Here is a 27,987-nt window from a genome sequence, read left to right as displayed (position 1 = left end):
TTTCCTCCCAGAGGACTCAACTTGACTTTGAATGTCACATTGAACGCATTGGCTGATGCAGCCCTCAAGAATGTAATTAAAGTCTTGTTAGATGTTCTCAAACTGTCGGTGGAGATAAGAGTGGGTTACCGATGGTTTGCGGTTTCAGTGACTCATCAGTGAGTACTCCGGCACTTTTATATTCAATTAAAATCCATTTCCGAACCATATGGAATATTATTGAAATATATACATATACATAGTCTTTGCACGATTTCCTAAAGATTAATGGTGCCACTTCGTTTCTAATTAGGTTGTAAATGCCTTAAAAATCATTAATAATCAGTTATAACCCATACATAGAAAGGGCATTAAAACAACAGGTAATTGTTTTTTTTTTCTACATATGTGTTATAACTGATTATTAATGATTTTAAGGCATTTACAACCTAATTAGTAACCATAAATAAACTAATTGTAAACCATTCATAAACCCTTTATAAAGATAGTCTTTTTTTGAAAGTGGTCAGATCCATTTCTGGTCTTAATAGGGCCTTCAGGCTTCTGTTTTTATCTGCTTTTTAGGAAAGAAATGATTGGTTTATAGTCAGTCCAGACTGTTCTAAAGTGATTTACATTGGCAGCGGGTCATCTTCAGTGATGAGTCACACTTACTTTTGTCTTGATCACATGTCCCATGTCCAGATGTCTAAAGCCAGATCAACAGTGATGTAATAATTACTGTTGGAAATTCCCTGTGAGCAGGTAAACTACAAAGACCATAATCCTTTGCAGCAGGATAAGGCAGGGAGCTTAGACTTTAAAAGGTCACTGTTGGCCACTTTTATTTTCTTTGTTTGGCATGGTCTGAGGATTTGTACCCTTTTGGATTGAGGACTGTGCTTCCATTGGATGTGCGTTTGTGTGCATTTTCTGATTCATTACTTTATCCATTTATGTTAATTTGTCTATTTTGATTGTGATTGTTTCTATTGTTTGCTCACATGGTTTGTGGTTCCTTTGTTGCGCTGTGTGTATTGTTTTACTGATCCTTATATATTTTGATTATTTGTAATCAAATGATCTGATGATTTTAAAACGTATCTCGACTGATGATTTTAAAACCATAAAGTCCATAAAGCCCATAAAGACATGGATGATATGGTGATTTTGGTGTGGAAGAACTTGACTGGTCTGAAATCAATCCAATTAAAGACCTTTGGGATGAATTAGTTAGAGTGGAGACAGGACTTCTGATCCTACATCAGTGTCCCACCTTACAAATGCACTTTTGGATGATTCTGGATTAGGTCAATAATTCCCATAAACACACTCCTAAACCTTGTGGGAAGCCTTTCCAGAAAAAAAGAAAAAGTTGAAGCTGTTGTTATAGCTGCAACGAGTGGGCTGACATCATATTGCACTATGGATTAAAAATGCAAAGGCAGACAAACAAGCACATTTGTCAATATTGTGTATCTTCAATGGTATTCTTGAATGGTATTTCCATATTATAAATATTACAGCAATGTTCTTGATAACGGCCATGCACTTCAGAGGCATTTAAGAGCACAAATTATTTTTTTGTAGGAGTTTATCTGCAGTATCAAACATCAATTTTACATGATTTTTCCTCTTCATCTTTTATATTTAAAGAGACTGACAGTTTTTGATCTAAACAGATTTGCCTAAACTTAACTTTGAGTGGATAAATAAATGTTAAAGGATTGTTGGTTTTCATGACCTCAAAACTTTAGAAAATGTACTTTAGAATGACCCAAATTTCCACCTTTCCATTTACATCACTGTCTGACCTTTCACAAATGCACAAATGCGAATGGAACCATAGACACACTCCTAAACCTTGTGGAAAGCCATTCTAGACATCTTAACATCTTACTATATTAAACACTACTGTGACGACCCTCATGGGCCCCCTTCAGGTACTACTCTGCCAGTGCACGGGCAGGGCTAAGCCTGATTGGTCTGATTACTTCTTGAGTTCACCTGTGCAGGTAGAGGGCATAAAATCTGGGGGTTTGTCTCGCTCTGGAGGCACCTTCTTTCTTTGTGTAGGCACCTTTCTTTTTCTTTCTCCCTCTTCACTTTCCTTCTTTCCTTTGCCTCTACATTTATCATTTGCTGAAGCAACATACATCCACTCACTCACGACTAACATTGCATACATACCCTAGACATTTTGAATTAAATTATAAATTCAAATTGATTTAATAAAATTATCTTTTGTTTAAAACTTAAAACTACTGAGTGGTGTCCCTGTTTTATGTTGCGGGGTGTGGACCAGCCCATGCTGTAACACTATGGGTTAAGAATTGGATGTCACTCCCATTTTTTCTATACTTTTGGCAATGTATTGTATCTTCCCTTTCAAAAGACAAAAGACAGACTGTTCTTTTTTTTTTCAACTATTTATTTGATGATGATCAAGAAAAGCTCCCTAAATTAAAGGTAAAGCACTGACTTGTTTTTTGACTGATTTTTTTTTTTTAATATGTATGATATACATCTTTTTCCTGCCCGAGAAAAAGAAAAGCAAAAAAGGAAATCATTAAAAGCTCAATCTTGCAAGCCGTGACATCCAAGCTGCTCTTGTTATCAGTGCAGCTCTAAGGGATAAACACATTTCCGCAAAGGAAACAGGATCAAAATATTATGATTAATGCATTTTTGCTGGTATCTCCTGGTATCTCTTATTTTCCGCGGTGGCCTAATTTTCATCTGGTGACTCAGTGAGAGCACCAGTGCTTCTGCACCTTCGTCATGCTTCGCTGAGCTGCGGGGCTTCCCAATGTGATTAGCTAAAAATTGGCACGGCATCCGGGCCATGGAAAAAGTGATTTATGGGTATGTTTTAAGTTGGCAAGCAATTTCGGAAAGCCTCTCAGTGGCTGGTTGAACTCGGTTTGACCTGTCCATTCTACGCTCTCCGTACTCGTTGTCGGGAGCCGTGGGAGTTTCTGCCGGGCTCGATTTCAACTTTTCCCCGCGTCCCGATTGGTCAGATCACCTCCATATGTACGTCGTGCGTTGCATAAGCTTGAATTCCCCACTGCGGGTCTCTGCTGTTACTATCCATAATTCACGCGCTAACATCTCCGCGCCTTATTCCGAGCGGGTTTACGGGTTGCTATTCCCACCGTACCCATCCTGATCAAGGCAGGCCAGCACCTGCCTGCTCCAATTAACCACTCATATGGCTTATTTTTTTATAATAAGACAGCTCATCAGAAGCAGCTTACATAAATCGAGACGTCTAATTTATTCACAGGAGTTTGCACCGGTGCAGATCTTCTATACAGTAACAGTTTGATGATATTTCCATATCATAAATATTACAGCAATCATCTCCTCCGTAACGGTCATGCACTGCAGAGCCTTTTAAGGGCACAAATGATGCTTGTAGGAGTTTATCTACAGTACCAAACATCAATTTTACATGAATGTTCTTCTTCATCTTTTAGAATTAAACAGACTGACTGTTTTTGATCTAAACAGATTCGCCTAAACTCAACTTTGCCTAGATGCATATATGTTAAAGGATTTTGATTTGCATGACCACAAAACTTAAAACATATGCACAAATGCAAACTGAAGAAGAATGGTGGTCAAAAAAAATCCTATAAACACACTCCTAAACCTTGTGTAAAGCCTTCTCAGAAGAGTTGAAGCTGAAGCTAGCCTGACATAATACTGTACATCATACTTAAACTCTACCTCTACCAGCAGATGACATGTCTCTCCAAACCATCACTGATCATCAGTAAATATTATATTTCATTTGTAAATCAGTGATGGTTTGGAGAGACATGTCTGTCATCTGCTGGTGTTGATCCACTGTGTTTTATTATCAAGTCCATTGAAGTATTACAGAATCACTTCATGCTTCCCTCTGCTACTGACAACCTTTATAGAGATGCAGATCAGATTTAATTTTCCAGCAGGATTTGGCACACTTCCTCCAGTGCCTACAAGTACCAATTGTTTGTATATAATATTCCAATTTTCTAAAATACTGATTTTTGGGTTTTCGTTAGCTGTAAGCCAATACTTTAATGTTTAACGTTTTAGTGATATTCTAATTTTTTTGAGATGCACTAGTACTACATCAAGCACGTTCTGTCGAATTCAAAAGCAAGTAAAGCCCCATGTCCGTGACACGGGCCCTTTAAGTCAACACAAACATTACACTAAATGACCATGTCACCTCCACTCTATATTTAGCCGGCACCCGATGTCCAAGACTTCCATAGTGACCCCCGCCATCTGCCATCACACAGCGCCACAAAATGGCAAACCGCGGGCCGACCAGGCAGGTAATTCAAGGTTACTGCGTGCCAACTGCTCCCGCTGACCCCCTATCAGGCGCATATGCAGGTCCTCACCGGGTGTTCCTCACACACACCGACAACGCTCCTCTCCATTACCCTCCCCGAGGCCATCACACACTTCCCCTGCCAGAAACTCACTCTCTGACATCATTTTTAGGACGTGAGATGGAAAAAAAAAAATCTCTAGTGTAGTCTGCCCGTCAGAAGCCTGAGAATACCTTACTTTTAGTTCTTTTATCAATGTTACGAAAAATACTTTTGGTAACACTTTACTTGGATGGTCCATTTTATGGCCTTGTTGATGCTCAACTAACACTGAATTGATTTAACTTAACCCTATGTTGAATGTAAATGATTCAAAAAAGAACCTAATCCTACACCTAACCCTAACCTTAACCATTAATCAAACATAAAATCAAACCCTACACCTAACCCTAACCTTAACCCTTAATCAACCATAAAATCAAACCCTACACCTAACCCTAACCTTAACCCTTAATCAACCATAAAATCAAACCCTACACCTAACACTTACCCTAACCTTAACCCTTAATCAGCCATAAAATCTAACCCTACACCTAACCCTAACCTTAACCCTTAATCAACCATAAAATCAAACCCTACACCTAACCCTAACCTTAACCCTTAATCAGCCATAAAATCTAACCCTACACCTAACCCTAACCTTAACCCTTAATCAACCATAAAATCTAACCCTACACCAAACCCTAACCCTTACCCTTACCTTAACCTAAGCTTAAAATCTAACCCTAAACCCAATCCTAAAATATTAAGATAAGCGTTTGGGTTAGAGTTGAATGTAGGGTTATATTCAATAGAGAATCATTTACTTTCACCTTTTTGTTCATTTGCTTTTAATAGACATGTAGTTGAATGTTAGTTGAATGTCAGTTGAGCATCAAAGAGGCCATCAAATGGACCATCCAAGTAAAGTGTTACCATACTTTTTATTTAATATTCATATTTTTGGTTGAAAACTAAGTTATATTTATCAACACTTGAATAACTGGATGTTTCTGAAGACTATCCTGGTTGACCCTTGATTTGTTGTTGCGATAAAAAAAACAAAAAAAAAAAAACAATGGACATAATCATGAAAAAAGAGTAAAAATTGAATGAATACAAATGCAAAAAATAATTGCCTATTCAAAGCTTAAAGGCGACATATTATACCACTTTTAACACAAGTTAGAAAAAGTCTATATATTTTAGATATGGCTACACAAAACATGTTCACAAAATCACAAAATCGCTCTCACATAAAGAGAGCTCTAAAAGGCTCTAAAAGGCCAGTTTCAGTCCCTTTCAGAACGAGCCGTTTAAGGGCTCTGTCACTTTTATACAAATTAGCTGTTGTCACATTGGCCATGTTTACACTAAGCGTTTACCGCATGTTGTAGTGTTAGCTTGTGCTAAATGGCAAAACAAGAACAAGCTAGTTCATGCTCTTTTTAACTCTTTTTAAATTATTTTAAAGTCAGCAGGTACAGATGCCTCATTCAGACGAAGTCTGCTGGCTAATCCTACTGTTTTCTGTTGGAGGTCCTCAACCAAAATAGGGTATCTTTTACTTTTCTAGTGGGTGGGGCTCTGGTGGGGGTTGATGGGTCAGGGGTGGTGCCAGTGTGGTTCTATGAATGTTTCCTTATTGTGACGTTACAATACGGGAGTCATTCAAATGGCTCATAGAAGCATTGAATTCCTGCTTGAGCACCTCCATACTTGAGAAAAACAGCATAACTGTAAAAAATCATTTTTTACACCCATGATGTGAAGCAATTTTTACCATCATGTTGATTTGAGGTTATTTAAGCTGCAGGAACTATTGGAACATCAGCAAAAATGACTGATATGGTGGAATCAGCTGGGAATAATATCACTGAGAAAATCTAGCGAAAGGCAACTCTTACATTGGTCTACTTCTCCAGGTTATTCTTATCCATCGGCCAAAAATGACATTAATGACACTTTGAAGTCATGGAAAACTCTTTTAGTGGCAAAAATAGGCTGGAAAATGTTGACTTGTGTAAAGGATTATTTAGCACAAAAATGTAAAATGGAATGAACTATGCACTATAAAAAAACAAAAAAAACAACTTTTTTTCTGGCAGCAGGGGTTGCCAAAAATAAACTGTTAAATAGTTAAAATAAATAATGGTAACTGACAATCTCACAGTTTTTCTCATCTCGTTTACAGTTTTCATTTGTCAAAAAAAAAAATACTGTAAGAATAAAATGTAAATTAATTGTCAGAACTGTTCTAAATTCAAATAAAGAATTTTGTTCTTTCTGTATAGAAAGAAATATGCTCATTATTATTATTATTATTATTATTATTATTATTATTAGTGTCATGTGCAGATGTCATGTGCAGATGCAATAAGCAGACTTTACTATAAAAAAGGTGTAATACAGAGAGTAGTCAGAGCAAGCAGGGTCAGGGATAAACCAGGCAATATTTGGCAAGTTGTGTGTGGAGTGAAGCTGTATTTAGTCTAAAAGTGCACAGGTGAAATCAACACTCTGGTGATGGGCTTCCGGGTAGTGTCACGTGCATTGTCATGTGGTTGCGTGAGAGGGTGATGTCAGTGTGATGTGCATTCTGGGTATCGTAGTCCGGAGGCTGTGGATCGCAGGTAGAGCTGAATGTGGGAGAGAATGGTGCGCCTACTGCACCAGGCGTAAACATTTCTCAGTCAAAAGCTGCTTAAACACATTGCTTCATGTATATCTATATTTTCAGGTATATATCATTTTTTTGTGTGATCCTATTTTAACATAACACATTTCACATTTTAAACACACATTTTTTGTGTTTTTTTTTTTTCAGAGAACAAAATTGCAGGGAAATACTGTAACATATTGCTGTAAAAACTGTACAAATGAAGTTTTATTTACAGTGTATCTAATCAAAGAAAAAGGAAATGTCCCTTTAGCACGTAGTAAAAAAGCTCCATATCCTTGATGTTTTGACTTTGGGGGCTGGAGTATAGCTGGAGGGGCTGCAGGAAGAACAAATGTTTGTGGATCAGGCTGGATGTGCTGGCGGACGATCTTCAATAGAGCTGTGAAGATGACGGAGACGCAGCTTGGGGGCTTCACATCATTGGTGGTAATGACTCGGTAAAGAGTCGCTCGGTCTCGATCAGCCCATGCCGTCCGTCGATGTGGAACATCAATCCGCGGTCGTCCCGCCGTCTCCCCGCGATGTCGGCCATTTGTTTTCCTCGCTCGCGATCGTTACAGCTGGTAAATTTGATTGTGGCGTAACGGCGCCCTGTTGACAGTTCGGCCGCGAACGGAGGCCCAACCTTCGTGAGAAATGAAATATTCTTGATTTTAATGAGCAGGGCTTTGCTTATTTGCTGGGAGACATATGGCTCGCACTGATTACAAGAGATTTCTCTTCCTCTATTTCTCTCTATCGCTCTCTCTCTCTCTCTGTCCTAGTATCCTGAGAAACTCCAAGTCTGTCTAGTCTGTGGTCTAATCTTTGAGCTGGAGTGTTTAAACAGAATGCTGTATTTTCTCTCCAATCAGAAAACAGGCACAACTTTAAATGGTAATAAAGTCGCACGGTTTCCGCTGGCGTTTTTCCTTTTTTTCAGACGTCAAATGAAAGCGGAGCAGCTCTGTGACTCAGACTCATCTCCTCCTGGGGATTACAGGCAACTAAGGCGCTAAAGAAGCCTCACACACACACACACACACACACAGACACACACACACAGACACACACAAACACAGATTCTTTACATCGTAGGTAGGGAAGAGCAGCTATAGAGAGATGAAGCAGAATCGCTTTATATCTCTCTGTTCATCTCAGGCCGGAAAGCGGGATAGAACATAAAGCATTTTGGGGTTTGATATCTGTAACCAAAAAATTGTGGACTGTTTCTGCATCAGTTTTTGCGAGAAGTTGAAGGATGTGAAGTGTACTGCTGTACTTCAAATAATACTTCAGCACTTTTGAGGCTAAACTTTATTGAACTGGTTTGTGGGTCATTAGTGTGGAGTTAATTACCTCCATACTCCCATGCTAAGCAAAGAAAATCACATTTTTTAGCTAAACAAATTTAGAATTAATTGGACATTTTTAAATCAGTTCAGTAATTTCACATGATTAAATAAAATGTGTTTTTTTTTTTGTATGTATTTTATTTTCCAGTAACTGATTGGAATTAAGGACTTCAGAAATGAACCATCCTGTTATGCTAGTTATGTTTTTTTTTTTTTTTTATAATACATCATATATACATTGTTCAGATAAATAAACACATTTAAATATGGATTGTAAAAAAAGGTTGCCCTTGTGGTAGTGCAGGTGAGTATTAGGTAGTGGAAAGCAGGATTCGCCACGAGAAGAAGAGTCAAAATACCTCCAGGTCAATTTCAACACCAAAGTGGTTTTTATTTACACCCAAAAATGACAACAAAAAAAAAAAAGAAAAACTGTACAAAAAAGAAATAAAACGGGTCAAATCTGACCATTACACAGAACTCAACACTAGAATTACTAGTTCTTTTTAACCAGCAGTCCCATTCGCCAAATAATCCTGTCTTTTCATCAGATCAGGACAGTTTGAAGCCCCAGCAGCATGGCTGACTCAAAATGGCTTCCCTTTCTAGCTTCCCCCACAGGTGCCTCTACCTGCCCTTTTATATGTGTAGCTCCGCCCCTTCCTCAATTGGGCCATACCACTACTACAGGGTAGGGGTACCTTAAAAGGTATACACACACATATACATACATTAATGCCGACATTATTACATACATAACTTTGGACATGTCCCTAGATGGTAAGTATTTACCCATTTTGTACTAACATTTTCTCTCCCCAGGTGTTCCAGTAAAGTGTCCCCCCCCCCCCATCTTGTAGCACATCCGGAGCTCCAAGGACATTACAAGAAGGGGAGCTAAGATGGCCGCCATTTCCCTGGAAGACCCCCCAAGGACAACAACCAGGTAAGTAAAAGTATCTTTTGTATGTTTACACAGCTAAATGTTCAATTAATGTCCCCAGCAGCACTGGTGATGTGGCTAGGCTTCTGCCATCATCACATGGATAAATAAAAAAAAACGTTTTTAAATTAATATTTCATTTATTAGGGGAAAAAACTAAACCTAAATCTAAATCTAAACCTACCTAAATCTAAACTATAACTGCCGCCCTTGACAGCAACAACTGCAATTAAGGTTCACTGATAACTGCCAATGATTATTTAATGAGAATTTAAGTTCCAATCTGCTTTACAGGATTGTTTTAATTCAGACACACTGGAGGATTTTCCAGCATAAACATCCTGTTTAAGATCATCCACAGACTTTCAAAAGGCCACTCCAAAACTTTCATTTTGTTCTTTTGTATTTAAGCCATTCAGAGGGGGACTTGTTGGTGTGTTTTGGATCATTGTCCTGCTGCAGAACCCAAGTACGCCTGAGTTTGAGGTCATGAACAGATGAACAGACATTCTCCTGCACGATTTTCTGGTAAACAGGAGAATTCATGGTTTCATCTATTACAGCAAGTTGTCCAGCAGCCCTAGACCATCAAACTACCACCACCATGTTTAACATTCAGTATGATGTTCTTTTTCTGAAATGATATATTCGTTGTATGCCAGATGTAATGGGGCACATACCTTTTGTCTCATTAGTTAACAGAATATTTACCCAAAGTCATGCGGATTATGAAGAGATTTTTTTGGCAAATGATAGACAGGCCATTGTGTCCTTTTTGGTCAGCAGTGTTTTTCCCAAGCAATTTTTGCTCAGTCTGGTTCTTATTATTGGTGTAACGCCAGATAGTAAGGAGTGAAACTAGCCGAGTTAAAAGTACTGACAGGTTTAATAACAGGCTGATAAACACTATAGCCAGGCAAACAGCAACCTCACCAGAAACAGGAATTGTAGTCGAATAAACAGTCCGTGTTCATAACCAAAAAACAGTCCAACCATACATCGAATCCAAAAAGGGAAAACAAAAGACATAAACCGATAAACCGAAAAACAAGGTCGTAACGTGAAGGCAATAATAAACACAGGGAAATAACGCTCAGTATGTAACGAAAATCGACAATACCTCGCGGTGTTTGTTTACAAGCGGCCGCCTTAAATACAGGAAGCTAGAGGGGAATGAACCGGAACCAACTCAGAACACAGGCTGAGCGTCGGAGCGTAACGTGATTGGGTGAAGGTGAGCGGGTGCTATTGATGTAATTTTTCATGGGATTTTGGGAAATGGAGTCCGGTAGAGTGGAAGGAGAACACGGCGACGTGACAATTGGATCTGATGAACAACTTAGCTTACAGTCATGCAAACAAATGAGAACATACCAATAAATATTTAGAGATTTAAAACAGATAATGGTTATGTATTTGCTTGGGGTTTCCTCATCTCATTCACATGAAGGAATGTATGACCTGCCTAATCTATCCAGAACAGCATCCTATTAGGGTCAGTATTAAATAAAAGTAACTAAACGAATGCATATGCATAAATCTGTATCCAAAAAACAAAAACCAAACCATTTCCTGATCATGATCTCTGTAAACGTGCTATAAGTAGTTCAGCTGGTGTAAAGGTCTGGGTTTATGTGGAGCTTCCACAGGCCTGTAGGAGAAGCTTCCCGGGAGGCTCCTCATGAAGCTGCTTGAGAGAACGCCAGCAGTGTATAGAGCTGCATCAAGGCAAATGGGGGCTACTTTGATGAATCTAAAATAGAAGAGCACTCTTGTGGTCACTGCATTACTCGCAAGGTTGGACAGGCTTTACAGAACAGTTGCTTAACCTCATTAGGAACTATAACATGCTCATTTAAAGGTGCTGTATAATTTTATAGCTGATTTTGGAGTTTAAAAAGCTGCTGTGTTGGACTGTGTGGTTTTTAGTTTAAGATGTCCAGGTAGATTGAAACCAGGAAAAACAGTTTTTAACCTAAAAGACTCAATATGTTAGCATGCAAAAAAGCTAGGGCTGTCAACGTTAAAGAGTTAGCGAAAACAATTCATTTGGAATCACCAAGTTTGACCTCAACTTCCGCCGTAATGACTGAAAAACTGCAACATGCTCCAGAGCTCCAGTCTCGGTTCAGACTTCCAGCTCTAACCCAGATAAACAGCTTTGGGGAAGGTGAAACATGAAGCACATGGAGCAGATAGAACACTCAGACTCGCTCTGCCAGTATTCTATTTATTTATTTATTTATTTATTTATTAGTTCATACAGTACAGGCCAAAGGTTTGGACACACCTTCTCATTCAATTTGTTTTTATTTTTATTTTCATGACTATTCAAATTGTAGATTCTCACTGAAGACATCAAAACTATGAGTGAACACATGTGGAGTTTTCTGTACTTAACAAAAAATGAGCTGAACCTCCACAGTCACCGGACCTGAACCCAATCCAGATGGTTTGGGGTGAGCTGGAGCACAGAGTGAAGAAGGCATCTCTAACATTGTCCAGATCTCTGATCATGGTGGAGCTGTGAAAGGGGTTTCCTTTAACAAGTTAAATTGACTATTAATGGTTTTTAAAGCATTTATAACCCATTTAATAACTTTTAATAAACCCCTTTATAATTAATATATAAAAGTAGACTTATTTCAAAGTGATGCCATACATACAGTATTATACATTTTACATGTATAATATATATAATATACAATATAAAAAGCTTTTCTTTTCAGTGAAATTTCAGTAAAATTCTCAAAGTAATGAGTTTCCTTACGATTAATGCGATTCATGTCAATAAATTCTTTAAAGCTTATCCTGTGCAACAGAGATAACTCTTGCTCTTCCTTTGCCAGTGTGCTCCTGATAAGTGCCAATTTCATTATAACCATAATCTGGATTTCATTATAACCATCATCTGGATTAGAACATTACTCAAATATTCACTATTCACTGTACACCTGTCACTCTACCTCTTCACAACTTTACAACTGATGCTCTCAAACACATTTAACTCTTGACAAGTTCAGCACAGCTGTTAACTGAAAGACATTCCTAATAATTGTTAAATCGACTGTATTGAATTTGTTCAGTGGTATAAGGAACCTAGGAGGGTGAAGACTAGTACATGCCTCCTCTGACACATGTGAAATCAGACTTCACATGTTTTTGAACTGCTGCTGATGGACAGTTGTGCTCTCTCGGACTCCAGCTGCTGATGGCGAGCTGCATGACTGGGATTGGAACAAGTAATCTTCGGAACAAAGTGGCAGTGTGGCTTAGTCTGCTGGACTCCTCTGAGCTCTGAAATGCATTTCTAATGGAATGTAATTACATAGTTCATTACCAATTTAAAATAAGACTGCCTTTATAAAGGATTTATAAATGGTTTACAAGTAGTTTATTAATGGTTACTAATTAGGTTGTAAATGCCTTAAAACTCATTAATAATCAGTTATGATACATACCTAGGAAGGGCAACAATATAGATGGCTGTGGTTCACTATTTGGCAAACAACAGGTCATTGTAGCCCTTTCTACGTATGTGTTGTAGTTGTAAACCAGTTATAAACCCTTTATAAAGGTAGTTTTATTTTAAAGTGGTACCCATAGTTCTATAATTTATGAGACAGTGTATATAATTCAGTAAATGAACACTTACAGAGAGAGATTCAGAGCTGGTCAAGCGTCTTGGCAGCTCAGGTCCTGAACATCGGCGTGTTTAAAGCCGGGCTTTAGGCGGCCGAGCGAAGAGAGGTGGCGATTGTGGGCCGGACAGACTCTCCCCTGTTTTCTGAGAGAGAGTGTGTGTGTGTGTGTGTGTGTGTGTGTAAGTGTGTGTGTGTGTACGCTGTATTAGCAGGCAGGCAGCGGGCCCTGCTTTTGGCGCCATCCTCTTCTTTCCCCCCTTCCTCTGTCTCTCCTTTTCTCTCCAGCAGCTGCAGAGAGCAGAGAGAGGAGCAGATCCGCACAGGAGGAGAGGAATTTACTCTCTTCTTTCTTTCCATAACATTAAAACCACAGGAGTAAGAGAGGAATCCATGCTCTTGTCCGGTATGTGGTCCTAATGTTATGGTGTCTTAGTACTTAGTGCTAGTAATGGTTCACACATTATGTGGTCTTCAGTTAGCAGGTGAACAGATAGAGGTTTAGGTGGTCCCACTTTATAATAAGTGTCTCTAAGTACTATGTAGTTACACGTTAACAATCCATGTAACTACAGTGTAACTACTGATGAAGTACACATTGTTAAACATTAACTACAGAGGTACAGGTACAGCACATGCTACCTTCCAAATGGGGCTGTCCATTTCTTAGAAGCGTACCTATGCTTTCTAAAAAATCCTGCCTAGTTGGGCAGCTCCATTCAGAATGGACCACAGATCATGTCATGAGATGCTCTGTGATTCCAAATCCTATTTTAAACTATTTTAGACCAAACTGAGAACATCTGAAAGTCTGTAATGAACACAGCAGGTTTAAAAAAGCCCCCTCAGACTCTAGTCAGTGATGCTTTGTCTTCTTGTAAAGGCACCGAAGCTAAAAATTGAAGCAGGACAATTAAGTCTGTGTCAAATCAGCTACACAGATGTCTGGTTTAATTTTATCATTAGGCCTGTATGGTAATTATTCCCTAATTCTGCTTTAATTAGGAGATCTGTTTCAGTATATTTTACCCCACTGTTCAAAAGCTCAGCTCTATACTGAAGGCTGTCATGCATATTCATATAGCAGGCGTGTAATTGTGCTCTCTTTTAATGGAGCACCTTCATCAGCGGGGATAACGTCAAGCAGTATTTATACGTTTTAATGCTGTATTTATATTTACATACAGAAGTGGAAAAAGTACAGAAAAATTGTAATTAAGTAAAAGTACCTTTACTTCGCTAAAATTCTACTCAAGTAAAAGTAAAAGTACCCATCTAAAAATCTAAAAAAAGTACTCAAAAGAACTCAATTTAAAATGTACTTTGAATAAAAGTTACGTAGTTGCATAGTTAACTATTTGGTGTAAAAAAGTAAAAACTAATCATAAATTAAATAGTTTTTATGAACTATTATACCACATAATATTTTGGACCTTTCAGGCAGTATTTGTTCAGACCACCCCATAAAACATTTTCAAAAACAAGTGGCATAGGATTCTATGGTCATATAGGTGACTATAAACTGTATTTTTATAGGTTTTACAGGTCATTATTATGTTTTAACATGTTTTTTTAACATTTAAGCAGATTGTTTAATGACAAAAATACTTACTACCACACACTTTCTCAGGTTTGATGTGAAAGTTTTGAAAGCTGACAGCTCTGTCCGGCGGGACAGACACATTTTGTATTGCATGAGGACGTTATTGCCTTGTTATTCCACGCGTGAGCATACGTGCGCCGGCGCATCTGCGCCAATTATTATTATTATTATTTTCTAATTCAGACAATTGTCTTTTTCCCAGCATTTTATTTTTTACTCAGTAACGGGGACTTTTACAATGTAGCCAAGTAAATTACTTGTGTCAAAATGTACTTGAGTAAAAGTAAAATTACCTATTTTAAAAACTACTTTAAAAATTACAAATTACTCATAAAATCTACACAATTTGTCACGCTCTCGCTCTGTTTGCCTGTATTTCTGCACTTCCTAGTGTGTTTCCCCAGTATTTTTCCGTCACGTGTTTGTATTTGTAGGTGTTCATTGTTTCCTGTTTCCTTAAATAGTTCCCCTTTGTCTCTGTTTAGCTGTCGGTCTTTGCAGCTTCCTCTGTTGTTTGTCTCGCCACGTTTTTATAGTTTGTTCACAGTTTTCTTTACGCTTTGTTTATCTCTTGTTTATTTCTAGTTCCTCGTTTATCACATTTATTTCCTTGTTTATTTCTTGTATATATTTACGTATTTATCCCTTGTATATGTCCCTAGCTCTGTTTAGTTTATTTTCTGTTTAGCTTAGCTCTTTGTTTGTTTCCCTGTTTGTTTAACTATTTATATTTCCTCGTTTCTTCCTTATTTGTTTGTTTATTTATTTGTTACATATTAAAGTCTGTCTTACCCGCGTATAAGTCCGCCTCCCGTCTGCTCTGCTTTCACGTCTGCTCCCCTTTTTGTTTCACAATTACAGTAACTTGAGTACATGTAATTCATTACTTTCCACCTCTGTTTAAATATAACTGCAGAATATCCACAGCGCAGGAGCCTCAGATACTACTGCGGTAATCCTCCGACAGCCAGAACAAATCTGCGTTCTGATGCTCTGATTACGAGCATCACGCCTGGCTTTGCCTGTTTAAGGTTATCATACAGAAAGGACATTTTTCCCAACAAAGGATGAAGGACTAACCGCATCGGATGTGGCCGTGAGAAGAAGTCCGATAAGAGCCGAACAATAATCCAATATGCAATATGCTTCATGTTTGCGCCCGGAGCTACGAAACCAGAGAAAAAACGCAGAAATCCATCTGATCTCCGCTGATTATACATGACCTCTCATTCACGTGTGAAGTAAATAATATGATTCCTGACACGCAAACAGACTCTTTCACCTTTTGTGTTCAGAGATGAGGAATGTTTGTGTGAACTGTTTGTGTTTATGTTGTTTTGATTGTATAATATACAGTAATGACTAAAAGAATAGTGAAAACATCCCTAATACAAATAAAAGCACAGTGTGGTTTATCCTTGTTATTTTTTTTTTTTTTAAGTTACGCATTTGATTATTTTGGTTAAGAGATGTGTTTTTAAAATGTGTATGCATCTAATTTTATATGATATAATATTTTATTATATTATATTATATTTTGTTTTTTAACTTATAACTCATAATAAGAAGAGTTGGCCTCACCCATTCTAAAATAAATGAAAAATGCAGCATAGCTAGCATAGCCTTGAGGTCCATGCAGTGATTAGGGCCCACTGATTGGCCACATTTTATTTAATTAAAATCAAATGGATTTGTAAATTTTTTCTTGGTTTTGTAGCCGAACTGCTTGAATTTTTGCACCAGAAGTGACAAAGTTATCCAAAAGCAGTGTGTAAGACTGGTGGAGGAGAACATGCCAAGATGCATAAACACTGTAATTATTATTTTACTAAATATTGATTTTGGAACTCTTAAAACTTTATGAATAGGAACTTATTTTCTTTGCATTATTTGAGGTCTGAAAGCTCTGCATCTTTTTTTTTTTGTTGCTATTTCAGCCATTTTATTTTTATTTTTGCAAATAAATGCTCTAAATAACAATATTTTTATTTGGAAACTGATTCAGAAACTGAAGTGAAAAATGAATGTGCCTTTTACGTACAGACTTTGAATTGCGTTTGAATGAAACATCGTGATCTATCTGGATGACATGTTGGTGTTTGGTGTGTATAATGACATTTGCCATATATAATATAATAATAATACTAGGAATATTATATAATATGCAGTAATGATAACCATGTACAACTGATACAAATGTGCATGGACATATATGTAGCCCAAACAGAAGGTTGTGATGGTGGTGTGTGTCTGGTGTGTATGGTGTGTGTGTGTGTGTGTGTGGGGGGGGGGGGTTGCTTCCAATGTTTCATCTGTGCATGTGCCAGCCGAGCCGCACGCCGCAATTGGCTGCTGAGTGTTGACGGACAGCGCTGGGCCGGCCCCTCTCCTCAGCCTGCCGGTGCTGCGTGTTCCCCAGCGCAGGCAGGCAGGCAGTTCTGAAGTCAGCCGAATGCGCTCCGAGTTCCTGCGCTCTGCTTCCTCTCCTCCGCTGGCTGAGAGAACGAGCGAGGGAGCGAGGGAGAGGCAGGCAGAGTGAGAGAAAGAGTGAGAGAGAGAGAGAGAGGGGAGAGAGAGCTTCTCTCCACACCGGCGCGATGGCATCAGATCCAGGGCTGCTGCCGCTCGTCCTGTGGACTATATCTTTACAGGTGCTGAGCTCCAGAGCCTCGTCCAATAATGAAGGTACGACTTCACTCAGCATCTATAGAGCGGCATCATGTGTGTGGAGGATGTGATTGTATACAGTACAGACTGGGGTGTGTTGATTGTGAGAGTGTGAGAGTGAGTAAGTGTGCGAGAGAGAAAGAGGAGAGGGTGGCATCAACACTTTTAATGAGCCGTTGTGGCCCATTGTCAAAACTTAATGCCAGCTTATAGGGAGCTGTGTGTGTGTGTGCATGGGCACATTTAATGCGATGGGTCAAAACTTTCACTAAATATGTGTGTGTGTGTGTGTGTGAATGTGTGAGTGTGACAGTGTATGTGTGTGTACCTTGACAGGTATGACAGGCAACAAAACACTTTGAAGTGTGAGGATGAGTGCATGCATAGCAGTAAATTTAAAGAACCCATGCCGTAAAAAAAAACAAAAAACAAAAAAAAAAAAACGAATGATTCCTTTAAAACATAAATAAAAAGTACAGGAGTCAGTATCATATAAACATTCTTAAATTCCCCATATATAAAAAATTATGAAGCAAAAGCCGATTTAAGATAAAATAAGTTGTTAAGGCGTTAAAGAATAACAAAAGACATTCTGCATTTTTTAAGCAAAGGTTCTTGCCCCTGTATAGGGAGTGTGGCTGTATGTATAATGTGTGTGTGTGTGTGTGAGTGTGACAGTGTATGTATGTACCTTGACAGGTATGACGGGTGACAAAACACTTCCTAGTGCGAGGATGAGTGCATACACAGCAGTAAATGTAAAGGACCCATTCTGTGAAAACAAAATATTCCTATAAAACATAAATAAAAAGTACAGCAGTCAGTATCATATAAACATTGTTAAAGTATATGTAACTAAAAATGTTTAAGAAAAAGCTAAAATAATAGGCGTTAAAGAATAACAAAAGACAATCCGTATTTTAAAAGCATTGTTGTGGTTTGATGTCAAAACTTCATGCGAGTGTATGGGGAGTGTGGATGTATGTATCTGTGTGTGTGTGTGTGTGTGTGTGTGTGTGAGTGTGACAGTGCATGTGTGTGTACCTTGACAGGTATGACAGGTGACAAAACACTTTGTATGGATACTTAAACATTGTGTAAGTATCCAAAACTAAAAATGTTTAAGCAAAAGCTAAAATAAGAGGCGTTAAAGAATAACAAAAGACATTCCGCATTTTTAATGCGTCATTTTGGTACTCTCAAAACTTCATGCCAGTGTATAGGGAGTGTGGATGTTTGTATCTGTGTTTGTGACAGTGTATGTGTGTGTACCTTGACAGGTATGACGGGCGACAAATCACTTTGTAGTGCGAGGATGAGTGTATGCATAGCAGTATTTCTAAAGGACCCATTCCGTAAAAACGAAATATTCCTATAAAACATAAATAAAAAGTACAGGAGTCAGTATCATGTAAACATTCTTAAATTCCCCATATATGAAAATGATGAAGCAAAAGCCGATTTAAGATCAAATAAGTTGTTAAGGCGTTAAAGAATAACAAAAGACATTCTGCATTTTTTAAGCAAAGGTTCTTGCCCATGTATAGGGAGTGTGGATGTATGTATAATGTGTGTGTGTGTGTGTAGGTGTGTAGGTGTATGTGTGAGTGTGACAGTGTACGTGTGTGTACCTTGACAGGTTTGACAGGTGACAAAACACTTTGAGTGCGAGGGTGAGTGTATGCATAACAGTAAATCTAAAGGACCCATTCCGTAAAAATGAAATATTCCTATACTATCTGAATATAAAGTACAGCAGTCAGTATCATATAAACATTGTAAAAGTACCCATATATGAAAATGGTGAAGCAAAAGCTGATTCATGTTAAAATAAATTGAGGCGTTAAAGAATAACAAAAGACAATCTGCATTTTTAAAGCATCGTTGTGGTTTGATGTCAAAACTTCATGCGAGTGTATAGGGAGTGTGGATGTATGTATTTTTGTGTGTGTGCGTGTGCGTGTGTGTGTGTGTGAATGTGTGAGTGTGACAGTGTATGTGTATGTACCTTGACAGGTATGACGGGTGACAAAAAACTTCGTAGTGCGAGGATGAGTGTATGCATAGCAGTACATTTGAAGAACACATTGCATAAAACCTAAATATTCTTATGAAATCTTAATAGAAAATACAGGAGTCAGTATCATATAAACATTGTTAAAGTCCTCAAATATAAAAAGAATGAAGCAAAAGCCGATTCAAGCTAAAATAAGTTATCATTAAAGAATAACAAAAGACATTCTGCATTTTTAAAGCATCATTGTGGTCCCGTGTCAAAACTTTATTTCATTGTAGAGGAACTGTGGATGTTTGTATCAAATTTATGGAAACCAAAAAACCCATTAAAAACCCATTTTAAAAAAATGCATAAATAAAATTTCATTTTTTTCTGTATCTGATGAAACAGTTAGTTTCATGTAAATACAGCTAAACTAAACTGTAATTTTACAATTTTCCCTTTTTTTTGGTCTGCTTTTGATGTAAAATTGTGACAGCAATGTGATAAAACAGCACAATGTTGTTCTGCTTTAATTGATAGTGAGCAATAAATAAGTCCGAACCATGTCGTTGTTACTAAAGTTTTAAAACCACCACTGTGTCTAATTGTATGAATGAAAAAAAAGTTTAGCAAAAACAACCCCCCCCCAAAAAAAAAAAAGTAAAAATCAAAGTCCAAATGCACATAAAAAAGCAGCAAAAACAACCAGATTATTGTAAATAGGCCTTAAAAACATAAAAAAATTAAAAAGTTATGTAAAAAAAAAAATCTGTCATTTTATGGCCATTTTGTACCATTGGTAATAAATGTAGTACAAATGCTGAGAATAAAATTACTTTACTTATGCATAATATAATTGCATCATTTTATTAATAAATTAACTCTTTTTTTATTATTTTTGGTTTGGTTTTCACTTGACATTTTGAAAAATATAATAAAACAGCAGGATGATTTTTTAATTTTATTAGATAAAAAAGTAAGTCATGCTTTTTTTTCTGTTAAATCTCAGGAGTCTGTCTCATGATGTAAATGCAGCTAAAGTTTCAAAACTCAGGTCATTTAAAGGTCATATATATTATTTCACTAATAATAAGTGAAGGTAGTATAGATACTAATAATATAATTGCATACTAATCCTATATTTGCATTCTTTTATTAATAAACAAAACTTATACTTATCCAATAAAACTTGTTACATTCTGTATCTACAAGTTTGTCTGCTTGCAGTTATTTTCCATCGTTTGGTTTGGCTTTGAAGTGAAATAGTGACAGAAATAAGATAAAAAAAAAGCAGGAGGATTTTCTTCAAGTAAGTAAAACAGGTAAAGGTATAAACAGGTATAAAAGGTATACTAAATAATAACTATAAACATTTACAGACTATATAAATGTAGTATTTGTTAAAAGCTTAAACAGTGCTAATTTCAATAAAAGTCAAGTAAATAATGCTTTGATTGGATGTGAGTGTTAAATTTTATTTTTTTTTATTTTTTTTATTTTTTTTTTTTTTAGGATCCGTACCATAATAAATCATGTTACAGTAAAAAAAACAAAAACAAAAGGTTTATTAATTCAAAATCCAAATTTACGGAAACATAAAAAATGTATAAAAAGACATAAAAATCTATAAAATTCTTCATTTTATCTGTTAAAATACAGGAGTTAGTTTCATGTAAATGCAGCTAAAGTTTCAAAACTTATGGAAGTTTATGGAAACAAAGCAGTAAAAATAGTTATATTAGTGGAAAAAAGCCCTCCTCGTGTGTGTGTGTGTGTGTGTGTGTGTGTTCACCTGGATGTGTATCAAATGTGACAGACATCTTAGTGTAGAGGATTGTATATTTAGTGTCGCTGTCCAATGAAACACGATGATCTCCATTTTTGTTGATTTTTAGTTTACAACGTAATTTGTCCTTGTGTCCATGTGTCAAAATATGTTTTGATGAATGGACCAATAGACATTCTTTAAAATGACCTGAAATAAACTCTCTTTACATTGACGTCCACTGAAAGTTAAGAAGATTTTATGTGTTGTCATGGGCACAGAGTGTGTAGAGTATGTATGTAGAGTTTAGAGGGATAATATATCACAAACCACACAATAAACCATATAATATATAAATGGAATTCAATAAAATGTTTTTTTTTTATTATTTAAGAAAGTGAGGAGTCTTTTTTTAATTAAAAAATGAATGCTCCAAAAATATAAATAAATAAATAAATAAATAAATAAATAAATAGTTTTCTGCTAAAATAAAGATTTTTGTAGCACATAAACATGGTTAAAGTTTTAATAACTCCATTATTAAGTTTCCATGCACAGAAACAAAGAAGCAAAAACTAACCGAATTCCAATTTGCTTTCATTTTTGTGATGTCACAAATATCACTCCAGGTTTTTGGAGTACACAGAAACTCCAACCAGATAAGGACTTGAACCCAAGACCCCAGTGCTGGGAGGCCAACGTGTTAACCTCTACGCCACCGTGCCAAACGGCACTAAAGGTCCCTTAATTAAGTGGCCCCCACTAATACGGGTCCTGGAAGACCCCCGGCCCTGAACATTTGAGTGGTCTTCTACTCCAGCACACACTACTTCCAGCTCTGGATCAGAGTGAACACTAAAAGGTGCAGAGTAGTGGTCCACCAAGACCACCATAATAATGTGTATCCATGCATTAGAGTGTGTGTGTGTGTGGCTGACAGCTTTGTCGTTGTGTGTGTCTGTATATATTGAGGTGTGTATCTAGTCTGCTCGAGTGCCTAAGTGTGTGTGTGTGTGTGTGTGTGTGTGTGTGTGTGTGTGTGTAAAAGTTCTCCTGGTCCAGAAGGAACTCAACAGTGTGTTTATGTGAGTCTGTACATGCATAATACAGGTCATGGCACTACACACACTGGCCATTTAGACCAATTACAGTCGCGCCGGACACACACACACACACACACACATAGTGCTTGCCTCATACATCCAGTGTATGTGGTTTCATGGCTATTCAAAAACATACTAAAGCCAGTTCTTTAACCTGCTCTGTTTTATAATCTGAAAGTAGTTCCGGTCAGTCTGTAACATTGATACTGTACACTGTAGATATAGATCTCTGTGACAGTGCTGGTAGTCTGTGTTATACAGCTTTATTCTATATACCAGCAGATCTGTAGGATTTGCCTGTTCTAGCCGCCGTCTGTCATAATTAATGATTCTTACTCTTCATTTTTATTTCTGTCTATCTCTCAGTTTTTATTTTTTGTCTGTGTTAATCATAAATAAATATGAATTATTTTTTTTTTCTGTTTGTTTAGTTCAGATATACAGTAGTTCACACTGATTATTCAACCCAAAATAATAATAAAAAAAAACTATTGCTCATTTTTTTGTGTTAATCACAAAGAATTAACCAATCGAGTCAAATAAATACATAAATGTACATTTTTATGTTTGTTAAACTATTGCTCAGTTTTTACTGTGTTAATCACAAATAATTAACCAATCAATTCAAATAAATATGAATTAATGTATATTTTATGTTTGTTTATATACAGTAGTTCAAACTGATTATTTAACCCCAAATAAACCAAAAAAAAAAAACCCCAAAAACTATTGCTTAGTTTTTATTTTTTTGTCTGTGTTAATCGCAAAGAACTAACCAATCGAGTCAAATAAATATGAATTAATGTACTTTTTTTATGTTTGTTTAGTACAGACATACAGTAGTTCATACTGTTTGATTTAACCCAAAATAAAACCAAAAAAAACAACAAAATTATTGCTCAGTTTTTACTGTGTTATTTACAATGAATTAACTAATCGATTCAAATAAATATGAATAAATGTGCATTTTTATTCAGATATACAGTAGTTCACACTGATTATTTAAAAAAATAATAATACAGAAAAAAAAACTGCTGTTCAGTTTTTCTGTGTTAATCCCAAAAAATTAACCAATTGATTCAAATGAATGTGAATAAATGTTAATTTTTATGTTTGTTTGGTTCAGATATACAGTAATTCACACTGATTGTTTAACCCAATATAAAAAAAATGCTCAGTTTTTACTGTGTTAATTACAATAGATTAACCAATCGAGTAAAAAAAAAAATATATATGAATCAATGTGCATTTTTATTCAGATATACAGTAGTTCATATTCAGATATACAGTTGTTCACACTGATTATTTAGTACAAAATAATTCATGTGTCACAGACCCTTTCCTTCCCTACATGACCCTAACTGACATATAGCTGCTGAACATAAACCCTTACAGCATCACTACAGCACACACAGTGTGTGAAATTTGAGATATTTTACTGTACCTCATTTATAGAATATAGATACAACTAAACTAGCGACTTTTAAAAGTGTATTTTAGCTTCTACAGCTCTTTTTTGGTCTTTTTGCTCTGTGCTTTAACCACACCATTTTCCATTTTTTTGGTCAGGTTTAGATGTGAACTAGTGACGGCAATATAATAAAACAGCAGGATGAAAATGATCTTTTATTAAATAAAAAAGTAAATCATGTTTTTTTTTTCTGTTAAAACACAGGAGTTAGTATCATGCAAATGAAGCATACATTTTAAAACCTATGTCATTTAAAGGTAATAAATATTATCTCATAATATATATGACCTTCACTTTAACTCATTAAGAACCTATGGTACATACTGTATATATCTACTGAACATCGTGAGTGTGAGCGTGTGTTCTTTTATTGTTCTAGCTTCTTTTAAAAGTGTATTTTAGCTTCTATAGCTATTTTTATTCTCTTCTTGCTCATTGTTTAACCATTTAACCACCCAGACGCTTTAATTAAATGCTTCCCGTTCCGTTCCGTAACTAGTTCTGATGCCATTTCTAGAACTAAATGTTAAAATATGTTAAGGAGTTAATAAATTATATGACTAATAACTTAAATGTTGTGCTGTTTGTGTTACATCAGTATTTTAAGCTTAGAAATATTTACAATAATGTTCTTACAGTAAATAAATGAATAAATAAATAAATATTAATGAGCTACTCACTGAAGTTTGCTGATTTCATTTTGAACCTGGTGTCAATTTATAGACGTGGGTCTGGGCTCTTATGGGTTAAAAGTAATAACAGGCTCGTAACAATAACTTAACATAATAAACTAATAATACACTAATAAACAATATTGTCATTTTAAGGGCATTTTATATCACAAGTAATTAAAGCAGTTTATATATTAATAATATAATTGTATACTAATGCTGTAGTTACACCCTTTTTATTAACTATTGTAATATCATTATTGGCTGTTGTTTATGTGAAATAGTGACAGAAATATGATTAAAAAAAAAACAGGCTGAATTTCTTCCATTAAGTAACACAAGAAAATAAAGTAAACTAAATAATAACTATAAACATTTAAAAATGTCAATCATGCTTTAATTGGAATTGAGCAATGAATTTAAATTATTAAGGGTATTCACACAATATATAGACAAACCAGAATTTGCATTTAAAAATGTGTTTGCGTTCTAGATATGCAAATGTAATTATAATATAAACTTTTTAATAAAGTTGACATACTGGCTCATTCATGCTCATTATTCATGCAGGCAATATCAAAGTCAGCAAGAAAGGTAAAAAAAAAAGAAAAGAAAAGAGAAACGTATTATAAAAAGTGGAACAAACACTTTTTTTTATTACAATGAGCATACACTAATTTCTCTCAAGCAAAAATCTAGTATCTCCAATATAGTAACTACACATAACAAGGAATAAAACATTTTTACTTTTAGTATTAGTCATAAATCAGTGTAAAAAAGTTATTTTGGGGCATTTATACTGGTCACTTCATCATTAAAAAATTGAGATACAAGGTTTGTATTTGACACACTTTGAGTGACGAACTATACACACACACACACACACACACCACCTCAAACACTGCCGAGTGCTCTACAGCACCGGGGCTGTATTGTTATGTTGACTCCTATATTAGGCAGCAGGTGTGATGCCATTTCTCTCTCCTGATCTAGCGTGACTCTTTCACCCTGCCACTCTACCAGAGAGAGAGAGCGATAGAAAGAGAGAGAGAGAGAGAGAGAGAGAGAGAGAGAGAGAGAGAGAGAGAGAGAGAGAGAGAGAGAGAGAGGAGATTGAAGGATTTCCGTGTTAGAGAGGAGGAGAGATAGAAATAAACTAATGAAGAAAGAGAGCAGTAGAGAGAGAGCGAGCGAGAGATATAGGGAATAAAGGGAAAGAAAGAGAGATAGTAAGTGTGAAGGGTTTGTGTGTTAGAGAGAGAGAGAGAGCGATAGACAGAGAGCTAGAGAGAAAGATAAAGAGAGACAGTGAGAAAGAGACAGGCTGAGGGGTTTGCGTGTTAGAGAAAGAGAGAGCGATAGACAGATAGTGAGAGAGAGAGAGAGAGGCTGAAGAGTTTGTGTGTCAGAGAGAGAGAGAGAGAGAGAGATACAGAGAGAGTGAGAGATAGAGATAGAAAGAGTGGAGGGTAGGGATATATGTAGAGAGAGAGAGAGAGAGAGAGAGAGAGAGAGAGAGAGAGAGAGAGAGAGAGAGAGAGAGAGAGAGAGGTATACAGTGATATAAAGAGAAAGTGTGTGAAGAGTTTGCATGTTAGTGAGAGAGAGATAGAGAAATAGAGAGTAAAAGAGAGAAAGTGATAAAGAGAGTGATAGAGAGAGAGAGAGAGAGAGAGAGAGAGAGAGAGAGAGTGTGTGAAGGGTTTGCGTATTAGTAAGAGAGAGAGAGAGATAGTGAGAGAGAGAGATAGTGATAAAGAGAGAAAGAGAGGCTGATAGAGAGAGAGCGAGAGAGAGTGATAGAGAGTGATAGAGAGTGATAGAGAGTGATAGAGAGTGATAGAGAGAGATAGAGAGAGTGATAGAGAGTGATAGAGAGTGATAGAGAGATTTCATCGTTGTTTCACTATAGGTTCGGTTTTGATATTTGTATGCTTTGGCAACATTGTTTTTTTTTAAAACAGTCATGCTAATAAAGCCAATTTGAATTGAATTGAATTGAGAGAGAGAGAGAGAGAGAGAGAGAGCAAGATAGAGAGAGTGATATAGAGATAGAGAGAGTGTGTGAAGGGTTTGCGTGTTAGTGAGAGAGAGAGAGTGATAGAGAGTGATAGAGACAGAGAGAGTGATAGTGAGAGAGATAGAGCGAGTGTGTGAAGGGTTTGTGTGTTAGTGAAAGAGTGAGAAAGAGTGATAGAGAGAGAGCAAGAGAGAGTGATAGAGAGAAAGAGAGTGAGTGTGTGAAGGGTTTGCTTGTTAGTGAGAGAGTGAGAAAGAGTGATAGAGAGAGAGAGCGAGTGTGTGAAGGGTTTGCGTGTTAGTGAGAGAGTGAAAGAGAGAGAGAGTGAAAGAGAGAGAGATAGAGAGAGAGAGAGAGAGAGAGTGATAGAGAGAGAGAGCGAGTGGGTGAAGGGTTTGCGTGTTAGTGAGAGAGTGATAGAGAGAGAGAGAGAGAGAGAGAGAGAGAGAGCGAGTGTGTGAAGGGTTTGCGTGTTAGTGAGAGAGTGAAAGAGAGAGAGTGATAGAGAGAGAGAGAGAGTGATAGAGAGAGAGAGAGTGATAGAGAGAGAGCGCGAGTGTGTGAAGGGTTTGCGTGTTAGTGAGAGAGTGAAAGAGAGAGAGTGATAGAGAGAGAGAGAGAGAGATAGAGAGAGAGAGCGAGTGAAGGGTTTGCGTGTTAGTGAGAGAGTGAAAGAGAGAGAGAGTGAAAGAGAGAGAGTGATAGAGAGAGAGAGAGAGTGATAGAGAGAGAGAGAGAGAGAGAGAGCGAGTGTGTGAAGGGTTTGCGTGTTAGTGAGAGAGTGAAAGAGAGAGAGTGATAGAGAGAGAGAGAGAGTGATAGAGAGAGAGAGAGTGATAGAGAGAGAGCGCGAGTGTGTGAAGGGTTTGCGTGTTAGTGAGAGAGTGAAAGAGAGAGAGAGTGAAAGAGAGAGAGTGATAGAGAGAGAGAGAGAGTGATAGAGAGAGAGAGAGTGATAGAGAGAGAGCGCGAGTGTGTGAAGGGTTTGCGTGTTAGTGAGAGCAGCCGCTGTCACGGGATCTTCCAGTGGGACATGCTAAAGTGATCTCATGCATCGCGTGCCTGTTTGCACACACACAACTCAGCTCAATGCAGCGTGAGGAGCGCGAGAGCGAGAGAGAGAGAAGTGAAGGGTGAGAGGAGGGCTGGAACAGGAATGAGTGATAGTAGAGTGAGAGAATAATATTACTATAAATAATAATAATATAAATGTATGTATCGGCACATATAGTCGCTGTCGGACAAAAATCTTGTATATCCGAGTATCACTGTACTTCACACTTTAACATAGTGTGAATTTGACACTTGTCCTTTACACTGTTTCATGATGAATGGACCAATGAAAATGCAGCAAATGGATGGAATAGTATATTTTTATTTTGATATAAGGTGAATTAATATTTAACTATTTCGATTGCTATTTTTGCCTTCTTTTGTGAATGTTACTCATTGGACAGAGACGAAATAATATAACCACTTGTCTTTTGTCATTCATAATGATTGGACCAATAGAAATGCTTTAAAATATTTGTAACAAAATGTTTTTATGTTAATTTCCAACAAAAAATAAGGAAGTTTCTTTCTCCTGCGAAACTGCCATTCTGCAGATACAAGTTTTTTTTTTTTTTCTGACACTAAAAATATATAACATATATTTTTCCAATACGTTAAATTCAGTAAATATATAGGATAATGTCAGCTTGCAACATGCTTATTAGTAGATAGTAATAGTAAT

General features: G+C 36.8%; 2 protein-coding genes across 2 annotated transcripts in view; both read left to right on the top strand.

The window, feature by feature from the left end:
- The window catches only part of cdk18 (cyclin dependent kinase 18), a 548,438-nt gene that overhangs the window by 383,062 nt on the left and 137,389 nt on the right, over nucleotides 1–27,987 (top strand). The gene's annotated exons all lie outside the window — the stretch shown is intronic.
- The window catches only part of epha8 (eph receptor A8), a 158,508-nt gene continuing 147,515 nt past the window's right edge, over nucleotides 16,995–27,987 (top strand). Inside the window, exon 1 of the mRNA XM_049471774.1 lies at nucleotides 16,995–17,241. Within this exon, the coding sequence (XP_049327731.1) occupies nucleotides 17,154–17,241 (88 nt within the window). The 5' untranslated portion in view covers nucleotides 16,995–17,153. The remainder of the gene's footprint in view (nucleotides 17,242–27,987) is intronic.

Source organism: Astyanax mexicanus, chromosome 24 (genome assembly GCF_023375975.1).
Source record: "Astyanax mexicanus isolate ESR-SI-001 chromosome 24, AstMex3_surface, whole genome shotgun sequence".
Taxonomy (NCBI): Eukaryota; Metazoa; Chordata; class Actinopteri; order Characiformes; family Acestrorhamphidae; genus Astyanax; species Astyanax mexicanus.
This window is presented reverse-complemented; position numbering and strand designations above follow the sequence as displayed.